General features: G+C 49.9%; 1 protein-coding gene across 7 annotated transcripts in view; it reads left to right on the top strand.

The window, feature by feature from the left end:
• NAV1 (neuron navigator 1) overlaps window positions 1-12,436 on the top strand; it is a 247,045-nt gene that overhangs the window by 64,107 nt on the left and 170,502 nt on the right. For all 7 annotated transcript variants that reach the window (XM_053909067.1, XM_053909068.1, XM_053909072.1 and 4 more), the window contains one exon: window positions 7,104-7,838. In XM_053909067.1, coding sequence (XP_053765042.1) covers window positions 7,135-7,838 — 704 coding nt within the window. In that variant the 5' untranslated portion in view covers window positions 7,104-7,134. Of the gene's footprint in view, window positions 1-7,103; window positions 7,839-12,436 lie in introns of those variants that run through there.

Here is a 12,436-nt window from a genome sequence, read left to right as displayed (position 1 = left end):
CCCGCCTCTGACCCTGCAGATCTGAGGGAACTGGCGCTTAAGCTCTCCCCACATTCCGAGCTAGAGTGAAATATTTATAGGCCAAAATTACTTCCTGGCTCTGGGGTTTACAGAGCATTGCGGAGCCAGGGGCCTCTGTTTGTCCTGATGGGGCCTGAGGCCAGAATGATTCAAGGCTGACAAAAGCTGGGAGGTTGGGGGTGCGAGGGAGTCAGCTGTGAGGCCTGGATTGAGGCTGTAGGATGAGCAACAGAGCAGGGTAGTTACAGGCACTGGCTGGTTCCACTGTCTGTGCTTAATCTTGGCTCTCCCATCTACCAGCTGTGTGATTACGAGCAAATTCCTCAGCCTCTCTGTGCTTTGCTGCCACTTGCCTGTGAAGTGGGAATGATAATATAATAGCACCAACTCATAGGCCAATTGCAAGTTAATGTAACTTAAAAAACAGAACTGTGCCTGGCATGCAGTCGGTAAATGCAATTAAAAAGTGTTGGATTTAAAAATAAAGCAAGACCCCAGGGTGAGGATGAGAGAACAGACAGTTGGGGTGTGGACTGAAAAAGGCAGAGGGGGACAAAATGGAAGTACATGTCGGGTAGGGCTACACACTGTGTTCAATGGCTGGGACTGTGCCACTTCTCCCTGGATGCCACCAGCCTCTCGACTCACCTGCCATCCATCAGATTGTCCCAGTCTGTGTCTGAATTTGTCTCCTTCCCTTTTGGGAAGAAGGGCAGCTGTTCTCCTTAACATAATTTTTGCCATTTCTTGGGTACCTACTATGCACCAGGCACCGTGCTAAGTACCTTATCTTTATTCTCTCATTTAATCTTTACAAAACTCTATGACCGCTTATTTCAGATGAGGACTTTGGGTTCAAAAAAGTTGAATAATTTATCTAAAGCCACATAGCAAGAAGTAGCAAATCTGGGATTTGAACCCGGGTCTTCCTGACTCAGAAGCCTTTACTCTTTCCATTACACAATTTCCAAACTATCTAGTTTCCTACCCCATCCACTGGTGGGTGTTACTGCATCCATCATGGGCAGTGTTTTTCCTGTTAATGCTACAGGTTTTTGATCCAAGCCTGGCAGGGTCTCTGATCTCCTTTGCTCTGCTGGAGGCTCCAGAAGAACCAGGCAGCTCAGCCTCCATCCCTGGGCATCTAGGATGGAGGGACACTTGGAAAAAAGTCCTTTGTCCCTATGATCATAATAACAATACTTGTTGAGTCCTTATTATGTGCCAGGTTCCATTCTAAGCACTACATGTATTAACTAATTTACTCTTCAAAGCAGTGAAGAGGAGATCCTAGTCTCAGCCTCATTTTACCAATGAGGAAGCTCAGAGTTTATGGAATTTGCCCAAGGCTACATCATCAGCAAATGGCAGAGCCAAGCTTTGGACCTAGACACTGTGACTCCAGAGTTTATTCTGTCACCACTACACTGAAGAGCAGAGTATGTGTTGGAGCACTGATGGATAGACCCCTGGGCATGGAAGGTTCAGTCATCAAATCTGCTGTTTGCCAGATCTCAGACCAACCCCCAACCCTGCTGCTGCCTCTTCCTTGTAGCCTTCTCTGATTCTACCTTATTGTCAGACTGATACACACACAGCCCCATAGCACTTTGTTTTGCCTCTTTTGACACACCGCATGTGTGCTTGTGATGACTGCGCATGTTTCCTGCTTCCCCATACCAGATTGTTGGCTCCCTGAGAGCAGAACCTAGGTCTCAGCCGTGGTGATTGCCACAGCACCTGGCAATGCACCTGGCATGTGGAAGGTATTCAACCAAGGTGTGTGTTGTTGAACAAAGGGATCTTGCTGTGAATCCTTTCGAAAGTGCTACGAGCTTTTGTAATGGGGAGTATTAACTCCCTAATGTAATTTATCGAGGACAGAGATCCCTGGAATGAGTAACTAAGAAACAAGGTCTCAAGTGAGACCCTCTTCTTGAATCTATTCACTGAGGTTAAATGAAATTGCAGATCAGGGCGGAAGGAAGAAGGGGAAGGAAGAAGAGAGAGCGTGTTGAGGAGTAGGGGATCTGGTAGGATTCCCCAGCACCACATGTGCATGCACATACACATTCACATAAGAAAGAAATGGTCTCCTTGTTTCCACTCCTAGCTCCTCACCTTCTGCCCTTGAGCCTCCCCAGATATATCGTGAAGGTATCACAAAAGATGATTAGTACTGACAGCCGGTACTTGAACAGGGCCTGTCCAAAAGAGATATAGATTGTCCTGCTTCTCTAGGACATTTTTGTCTGACAGTGAGCACCAGGAAATGGAAGCCATTACAGCTAACCCTGTTCTCCCCAGGAGGCTGAACATTTTCTAGATACTACCTCGTTCAGCCTCCTTAGGACATGAAGCTATGGAGAGCAAGGAGGCAGAATTTCCCCCTCATTTGACAGAAGGAGAAACTGAGCCCCAGAGCAAGTATGGGAGCTTCCCAAATCACTCGGTCCATTAACAATGCAGCTTGGGTGCCATGGCCGGTAGATAACTTTTGGGGCCGCAGCAGAGATCATCTGCACAGAGGCCTCACCCTTGAGATACTATTGGAGATACTATTGTCCATGTGTCTCAGTTAAGACCCTGCTTCCCATGAGCACTCTCTCCCCCCTTTTCCCCAGGTCTCCCATCTACTGTAGTCTTGTAATTCCATAGTCTTCCTCCTCAATTCCCACCTACCCCAAGTATGCCATCTGCTGCCAACTGGGCATATTAAGCATGTGGCCAGGCTGGATTTGGCCCATTATCTCCCTCCCCAGCCGCATTCATTGCCTATAGCCTCTTACAAGGCAGTGCCCTGAGACCACCTTGACCCCTAGTACCACCAAAGGCAAACAGGATATGAACAGTACAAGGGTAGCTGGCTAGATCTGAGGAGTGCTGGAGAAAAAGAGAGGAGGAGGAGGCCTCCTCCAGAGGCCCGTGACTGATTTCCTTTTCTGTTTTCCACCCTGTGAACTGGATTTATGCCCCCTCTACCCTCCCCCACATCTCTGGAAGGCCCAGACCTGTCAATCACAGCAACAACAGTGTGGATATGGAGGCTGAGGAGTACCTCCTGAGGCTGGACTTGCACTGGTAGCTGTGGTCTAGGGAATCCATCCTTGGGCCTCAGGGTCCTGCTCATCTTTTTTTTTTTTTTTAATGTTTATTTATTTTTGAGAAGAGAGAGACAGAGCACGAGCGGGGGAGGGGCAGAGAGAAAGGGAGACACAGAATCTGAAACAGGCTCCAGGCTCTGAGCTGTCAGCCCAGAGCCCGACGCGGGGCTCGAACTCACAGACCGTGAGATCATGACCTGAGCCGAAGTCGGCCGCCGAACCGACTGAGCCACCCATGTGCCCCGCTCATCTGCTTTTGAATCACAGCTTTACTGCTCTCTAGCTATGTTTGTCGTTTGGCAGCTGACTTAACCTTCTCAGCCTTGTTTTCCTGACCTGGCAAATGGGGATAATAAAAGCTACTTTAGAAGGTTGTTGTGAGGGTTAGAAACCATGTCTCAATGAAAGAGAGATCCTGATACCATCTAGAGAAGAGGGATTTGCTGGGTGTCCCCTTGAGATCTCTGTAAGGATACTGAAGCACCTGGGAGTTCCCACTCTAAAGGCAAACCAGGAAGGCTCCTTTGTGCCCCCTTTCCTGCCAGGCTAAAAGAACTCAATGTATTTGGGGATCCCTCCTCCACCACCTGATTGTAGACCTAAGGGTGGTCTGATTCTCCTAGGCTCCCACCTGGGAGAGTGGTTGTTACATCCTGTGTGGTGCTGTTCCTGGTCTAGGTGAGGGCTGTCATGGGCACGGGCAGGGGGGGGGGGGGCGGGAGAGAGCAGGGCCCCAACTGCAGTGAAGAGGGAGGGGTGTGGCTCCTGTGACCTACCACAGGAATGTTTTTAAATCTTCTTCCATCAGCCTTTGAAAAAATGATGATCCAGTGAAAGCAGCAACTGCATCTGCTCCATCAGTAAGTGAAGTAGAATCAGCTTTCTCCGCCTTGGGGCTCTCTTGGCTGGAACTCTGGTCAGTCCTTGATGTAGGGCTTGGGGGAGTCTGGGGATGCTTCAGGGACAACGTAGGTGAGTTGGGCTCTTGGGGGGTCCCTGGGCACTACAACGTGGGTAGGGGAGCGGTTCCCAGGAGAGGTGCAGGTGGAGCCTAGATACAGCTCTAGGTTTCATCACAGAGGTAGCTCCCAAAGGGGGTGGTCTGGTGTGCTCATGTGGCCATGGTCCCCTGATGGGGACTCAGCCCAAGGGGAGAGGCAGAAGTGGCCTGTGTGGCACCGTGCCAGTGCAGGGATTAAACAGGGGAACGCTGAAATCTCGGGGGTGTGGCTGTCATGGGTCAGTGGTCTTGGGTCCTTGTCGTGGGTGGCCAGCTGATTAGCTCAGTCGGCCAGTGCATGGCTCAGCTCTGTGCTGGATGCCAAGGTCAGCAGCTCAGGGACCACACACACCTTTAATCGGGTCCATTCTTGTCCCTTTGGTCCTGCTTGGCATTGTCACTGAGGCACGTAGCTGATCGTTAGTGGAATGGGGGGATAGGAGAAGGATGACAGAGTAAATCTGCTCTCACCGCTACTGGGGAGGAATTCTCACTACGGTCTTGAGGCCAGGCTAAAGCATAGTGCTCCTTCTTATCTTAAAGACCCTCTATTTCTCCACCTGGCAGCAGTTGCTAGATTTTATCCTGTTCTTATTTTGCAGGCTGAGCATGGAGATTCTCACAGCTGCTGTTAGTACCTACTTGACACATTCTGAGATCTCTTTGTGAAAGTACTTCTCAGGCCCTCCAATGGGACTGTCTTTGGCACGCTGGGGGCTGGGGGCAGGGCAGCACGCCCTGTATGGGAGACGGTGGGCAGGCAAAGGGTGACTTAAGAGCGTCCTTTCAGACTGTGGCCTGGTGGGTGGGAAGGAAGTAGGAGTCAGGGAAGCCTTGGACGGGGTCCTAGGCAGGGCCTAGGTGATGGGGCAGCCACTGGAGGAGTGGAGGCAAGCTGGTTGTGCGTGCCTGAACACACACGGCTTTGCCCTGTCTGCTGGAGGACATTCAGCTCATTCAATAGTGGCATCAAGTCATTCAGGTACAAATCAGAGGAAAGGAGGAGGCGGTCATTGCTTTTCTCTTCCTGGTGGAAATTATTTCATCCGTGAGTAGGGCAGTCCTGAAGCCCTGACTCTCGGTCATTTCGCGCTGTAGTTCTATAAATCCATCAATGTTTAGGGGTCTACCTTGACTTCTCACAGTTTAGCCTGTAACTGGTCCCGGGCCACAGAGTCAAAGGTCAGAGCAAGGCCAACAACAGCCAGAAACAATCCCTTGCAGTTGCCGACAGCTTTTTCCACAGTGTGAAAGGGGCCACCCCAGTGGTCTCGGGTGGACCAGCCGTACCGTGGTGGTCTTTTCTCTGCCCACATGTCCTCTGTCTCCGTCTTCACCCAGAGCCCGTTTACCCCTGGAGAGTCAACTTGAGCATTTGCCTCCTCGTACATAAACATTTGCCTACATTTTCAATCCTTTCCCTAGGACACATTTCTAGATCTGGCATTGTTCCCACAGCAGTGTATGAGAGCCCTGTGGCCCTGTACCAATGGTGGATAATATGCATTTTCTAAAAGGTAGTAAATTTGATAGCAGAAATGATAACATTTCACGGGCATCTCTTCGATTTTAAGGAGGCCTTTTCTTTTTGTTGGGCTTTGGCCAATTGTACGTATTATTTTGTGAATTCCTTGTTCAAGTCTTTTGCTTTTTATTCTGTGGGGCATTTGCTTTCTCTTATTGATTTGGTAGAATTCCCTGTGCTTAAAGGTATTAACTCCTTGTCCCCCATATATGTTGCAAGTATCTTTATAGTTTCTTGGTGGCTTGAGCCTTTTGAAAGGGCTCTTGTGTTCATACAGAGATTTTCATTCTTATGCACTCAAGTCTATCAGTGCTTTCTTTTGTAATTTCTGCCTCTGACGTGGGGCATCTAAAGACCTTTCCCACAACAAAAGTATGGAAGCATTTATGTGTGTGCTCTGAAAATTCTTTTATGGTTTCATTTTCTACATTTCCTACACTTAACTCTTTCACCTATCTGAAATTGATTGATTGTGTCTTTGTAAATGGCTTCAAATTCCCTTGGGAATGAAAGTGATTAATAGAGCAATTAATTCATTAATTAACATGGCAGGGAAGAGAAGCTGGTAGAGGAGGAGAGGTTGAGGGTATGGGAGAGAGATGCGATAATTAATGGATCAGGGTCTGGGAGGGAAGGGATTGAGTGCTGGGGGAGGGGGGGTACCTAGAGGGTTCTGCCTGTATCTAAACGTGGGACACTTAATCTGTGAGACCAGAGGCCCAGGGTGGCAGAGGTCACTTTTGCTAGGTTGGGAGGTGGATGCGGAATGGGCTAGAAAGGAAGACTGTGAGTCCAGTGCCCAAATCTCCAGTGACTGAAGGGGTGGGGGCAGTGGATAGGGACCAGGAGAGATGGGCATCAACGGGGACCAGTGAATAGTATGAGCCAGGTGGCAGGAGCCCGAGGTCAGAGAAGGTTTGCAAGTTTATGATTGGTGGGGATTGGGATCGGCTGCTCCGCCTTTGGGCCCAGTGGGATCTGGAGGATTACACTCCGCTGGAGAGGTATCCTGGGCACTTTTGTCAGATAAAGTGGCAAGTGGAAGGAACACGCAGAGCAAAGGCGGACGGCACAAGGAAGTTGGTTTACCGTGGTCAGTGCCTTGTAGACTCAGGCTACAAGGAAGGGTCTATCCCCTATCAGGGGAGGGCAACAGAGGCAAGGGAAGTCAAATTAACTCCGTTTGTAGAGAGCACCATAGTTCCCAAAACACTTTCACGTATGTGTCTGCATAGGAGACTCACAGCAGCATTTGAGAGAGGGGAGGTAAAGGGGTTTTTGTCTAGAGTCAGGCAGGGAGGCACTGACTGAATCAGGATGTGAAGCCAGGAGTCCCAGTGTCCAGCCTGGATGCTGATGCCTCCTCCCCTGGCCTCATCATCATCTTTATACCCTCAGGGACGGAAACTCAGGATGGTGCCTAACGATCTTCTTTTCTCTCCTCTCTCTGCAGGACAGTAGTCCTCATTGCCACCTTGCCAACCATGAATGGGATGGCCAATGTGAACTCGGCCAGCCGGCCCCACTATGCCTCCTCCATACCTGTGCCTCGAGCTGCTTCCCAGACCAGGATTCATACACCGGGTGCCTCTCCCCAGCTGCGGCCACGCCAGGCTGGCCTGGCCCTGAGCCCCCAGCGTTCGGCCTCCCCGAGACTGGGCAAAGCAGGAGGCCCTTCCAGAAACTCCTCTCCTAAGGCCTCTCGGGGGAGAGGCTCCCCCAAGACTTCTGGGGCAGGGAGAGAGTCAGCTGAGGGTGGTGAAGGCCTCTCCAGCTCCCCATGGAGCAGTCCCAGGGCAAGCCCAAAAGCTGCCCTCTCCAGCCGGGCTGGGTCCAGAAGAACTGGGGAGACACAAGGCACCCAGGGAAAGAAGAAGGTGGCTCAGGAAGGGATTCCAGTCCGCCAGACCCGGGGCAGGAGCCCCTCCCGAATGAGCTCTCATGGAGAAACTCAAATACCAGGGGCTCCTGAAGGTCGAAAACCTCCTAACCACCCGGGAAACTACAAAAGTCCAGGGGTCTCGAAGTCTTTGGAGCCTGATGCCGGGGCAGCATCAGGGGCTTCTTCCCCAGTGTGCAGCCCTGTGCAGAGCAAGCGCCCCTCCCCCACCCCAGGGGCCATCAGCTTCGCCTCGGTCCATCAGCAGAGTCAGCCAGTCACAGCCACAGTAGCCCCCTTCCAGTACAGGTGAGCTGGGGTGGGGGGCAGATGGGGAGGAAGGGAGGGAAGCATGGAGCTGGGATTCAGTGGCAAGTCCAAAGAGGAGGGAGCCTGGGTGATGAGTAGCTGGTGGAGACCAGGGGGCCTGGAGTATAGAAGAAGTGAGGCAAAGAGTTGGGAGAGTGGAGATAGGATTGGGGACATAAAAGGTGGACCAGGATCTAAGCAAGGTTTTTGTCAGAGGCCTCAACTCTGGGGACTCTGTAACAAACAGGATCATAAGGAGAGTATCATCCCAAGATGTCCATCTCCCTGGGCTCTGAGACAGTAGATTAGGGTGTTGTGGATGCTTAAGCAGCTAGAGGTGCAGGTAGGTAGGTCAGTCTCACCCAGCTCATCTGGGATATTTGCCACCACTGTGAGTTAGACTAACTGCATTGTCATGGGCATGGTGCCTTCAGTTCATAGTGAGTGAAGTCCTAACTGTTCCTCTTGGCCCTCCCATAATACTCTGTATCTGTCTGTCTGTCACTCAGTCTCTTTCTGTCCACTTACCATATTTCTTTATACATAACTGTTTACCTCGTGCCTGGCCTACCAAGGACAGTCAGTATTGCTTTCTAAATGGTCAGACAGGGGTCGCCACCTTTGGCGCTGGCCCAGCCCCCATTCATAACAACATGGTCAACAAATTAGTCTCTAGTTTTCTTCAGACATGGCGACTTGAGTGCATAGGAAAACATGTCCATCAAGTACGTATGCTTCTTTTTCTTTTTTCCCTTTTTTTTTTAAAGTTTATTTGTTTTGAAAGAGTGAGAGAGAGAGAGAGAGAGAGAGCAGGGGAAGGAAAGAGAGAGAATCCCAAGCAGGCTCCACACTGTCAGCACAGAGCCTGACGTGGGGCTCAAACCCACGAATCGTGAGATCATGACTTGAGTTGAAACCAAGAGTCGGTGGCTTAACCAACTGAGCCACCCAGGTGCCCTTAGTACACACGCTTTTTAAATAAAAATATAACTTTACTGGGGCGCCTGGGTGGCTCAGTCGGTTAAGCGTCTGACTTCAGCTCAGGTCATGATCTCATGGCTTGTGGGTTCATGCCCCGCGTCGGGCTCTGTGCTGACAGCTCGGAGCCTGGAGCCTGCTTCAGATTCTGTGTCTGCCTCCCTCTCTGCCCCTCCCCCGCTCATGCTCTATCTCTCAAAAATAAACAAACATTAAAAATAATAATAATAATTAAAATATATGTATATATAACTTTACTAAAATGGCCACATTAAGGAAACCAAGTTTTTTTTTCAATATATGAAGTTTATTGTCAAATTGGTTTCCATATAACACCCAGTGCTCATCCCAAAAGGTGCCCTCCTCAATACCCATCCCCCACCCTCCCCTCCCTCCCACCCCCCATCAACCCTCAGTTTGTTCTCAGTTTTTAAGAGTCTCTTATGCTTTGGCTCTCTTCCACTCTAACCTCTTTTTCTTTTTCTTTTTTTTTCTTCCCCTCCCCCATGGGTTTCTGTTAAGTTTCTCAGGATCCACATAAGAGTGAAACCATATGGTATCTGTCTTTCTCTGGATGGCTTATTTCACTTAGCATCACACTCTCCAGTTCCATCCACGTTGCTACAAAGGGCCATATTTCATTCTTTCTCATTGCCACGTAGTACTCCATTGTGTATATAAACCACAATTTCTTTAACCATTCATCAGTTGATGGACATTTAGGCTCTTTCCATAATTTGGCTATTGTTGAGAGTGCTGCTATAAACATTGGGGTACAAGTGCCCCTATGCATCAGTACTCCTGTGTCCCTTGGGTAAATTCCTAGCAGTGCTATTGCTGGGTCATAGGGTAGGTCTATTTTTAATTTTCTGAGGAACCTCCACACTGTTTTCCAGAGGGGCTGCACCAGTTTGCATTCCCACTAACAGTGCAAGAGGGTTCTCATTTCTCCACATCCTCTCCAGCATCTGTAGTCTCCTGATTTGTTCATTTTGGCCACTCTGACTGGCGTGAGGTGATATCTGAGTGTGGTTTTGATTTGTATTTCCCTGATGAGGAGCGACGTTGAGCATCTTTTCATGTGCCTGTTGGCCATCCGGATGTCTTCTTGAGAGAAGTGTCTATTCATGTTTTATGCCCATCTCTTCACTGGGTTATTTGTAAGGAAACCAAGTTTTAATTACTGAGCGTCACATGGTTTAGAGAGGCTCAAATGCAAATTAAGTACCTCCCTGACTAACCTGACTTTCTGGGTTTTCTTTCTGTGCTAGTGTGAGGAGAAACCCACTTCCATTTGGGGTTTAAAAAGTTGGTACAGGGGCGCCTGGGTGGCTCAGTCGGTTAAGCGGCCGACTTCGGCTCAGGTCATGATCTCGCGGTCCGTGAGTTCGAGCCCTGTGTCGGGCTCTGTGCTGACAGCTCGGAGCCTGGAGCCTGTTTCGGATTCTGTGTCTCCCTCTCTCTCTGACGCTCCCCTGTTCATGCTCTGTCTCTCTCTGTCTCAAAAATAAATAAATGTTAAAAAAAATTAAAAAAAAAAAGTTGGTACACCATTCCTGGGACACAGGGAATCTCTGTGGTGACAGAGCGTCTGGAGGGAGGCACTGGAAACTGCAAGGAGCTTTGACTTTTATTAGGAGCCAACAGTGGGACTCAGGCTCTGAAAAGTTCTGGGCACTCTTACACCTCAGCAGTAGATGTCCGGCGTCCAGGACAAGGAAGCCAATATTCCCACTCTGTTCACCATGTGGTCAGGCCTCTTTTAGAGTATCACTTCGGGACATCGCGTTTTAAAAGGACACTGATGCGCAAAAACACATTTCGAGAAAGACGGACAGGTTGGTGCAGGATCCAAAAAAGGTGTGAGAAGAATGGTGAAAGGAACCGAGGCAGTTTACTTTGGAAAAGGAAGGCTTCGCGAGAGGCTCTGAGAGCTGTTCTCAAATATTTGAAGAGCTGTCACGTTGTAAGATAACTTAGATTTACCTGGTGCAGCTCCAGAGCACTGAGCATCATGGTGGTTGGAAGTCAGTTTGAGACAGACTGGAAGGTGAGTGGGAAAAACTTGCCAGCAACTGGAGAGGTTTACAAATTACTGATAAGGCAGTGAGCTTCCCGTCATGGCAGGCATTCTAGCTGACTCCACGATCAAAGGACATTCTTACCTGGGCGATCCCTGCCTCTCGGAGCATCTCTTCTGCCTGAAGGGCTGCCCACGCAGCACTCCGTGTGGCTTTTCCTAAGGAGCTCCTCACTTCTGTCCCTCGTGCCCGCCACGTAGATTCTCCCGCTGATGAGAGAACGCAAGGAAGCAAAAATGCAGGGCAGACCTTCCTTCGCGTGGCCTTTTCCCAATTAGTACAGTGTTTCCCTGGTGACTCTTTGACTTTCTTCTCCTACCTGATCTCCTTCATTTTGAATTCAATCTTTGGGAAAAGTGTCTAGGCATTAAATTGTTTAAGATTTTACATTACCTACCCTACAAGTCCCTTGGCAGATTTAGACTCTGACATTTTTCGAAGAGGTCAGAACTCCTTCCTTGGAACATTCCAATGCAACACTTTACTGCATGTTATGCTCGCTTTGGCAGCACATGTACAAACATTTATTGCATGTTTGCATTTGAAACAGAAGTGGAAATGTGTTGTACCAACCCCGGAGAGGAGGCGGTCCTTTACCATGCTCCCTCCTACACCCTGCTCTAATCCTGGCCCTGGATTAGGGTGGTAGGGAGGGTCATGGTTTGGGCAAGGAAAGATTAGGACGAAGGCACCCCTATGTGCCGCAAGCAGGCTGGTGGGAGCCCGGTACGCCCCGTGGGACCTGGAGCTGCTGCCCAGGGCCAGGCTGGGCTACCTTTGCAAGTTTCATAGCCAAGGAGGTGCCATTTGCTCCCTAGAAGTCACAGATCTCCTGTCTTCATGGAAATTTCCTGCCCCCACCCCCCAGCACCTTAGCCTTTACTTTGGCCTTCTGCAAAGCTCCAGCTGATCACAGAAGAGAGGTTGTCATGCTCCTCTCCCCGTCTCCAGCCTGTCCTGCCTGACCTGCTTCTCCAGGGAACAAATCCATCAGCCATCTTTTTCCTTGCCCATAACCATCTCTTTCCTAGGATCTGAGTGTGGCCCTTCCCAATGAAGTTCATCTCCTGCCTCTTCTCTGACCTGCCGCTGCCTCCCTCTGGTTGCCCCTGCTAGCTGGACCCAGAAAAGGCATAAATGCCTCTCAGTCTGCTCTCCAGATCCTCTGGTCTCATACTTGTGGTTCTCTCAGGTTCCCTCAGGTTTCCTCAGGTCTTCAACCTCCTTCTCCTCTGCTCTCCTGGAAAAAGGCCGCCTAAAGGATCACCACCCTGTTGCTGCCTTTTTCCAACTGCCGGGTGTTTTCCTTTTCTAACAGTTCTCTCCTTCCCTCCTCTGATCAGACTTCAGTTAGGAGGGTACAGGCAATGGTGTCAGGATAGGGTTACTGGTTTTCTTCTCTCAGGTTCAACCTCTAGCCAACTTCTAACATAGATGAAACTGTCCATTTGGGCTGGAAAGTGAAAGTGAGGAGAGACAGAGGAGAGACACTGGGGTTCCTGGCTGAGTTTGGGTGGGGGGTGGGGAGAATGGAGGCAG

This window comes from Panthera pardus, unplaced genomic scaffold (assembly GCF_024362965.1).
Source record: "Panthera pardus isolate Hobbes unplaced genomic scaffold, ASM2436296v1 HiC_scaffold_21, whole genome shotgun sequence".
Taxonomy (NCBI): domain Eukaryota; kingdom Metazoa; phylum Chordata; class Mammalia; order Carnivora; family Felidae; genus Panthera; species Panthera pardus.
Note: the sequence above shows the minus strand (reverse complement) of the source record. Positions and strands in the feature narration are given on the sequence as shown.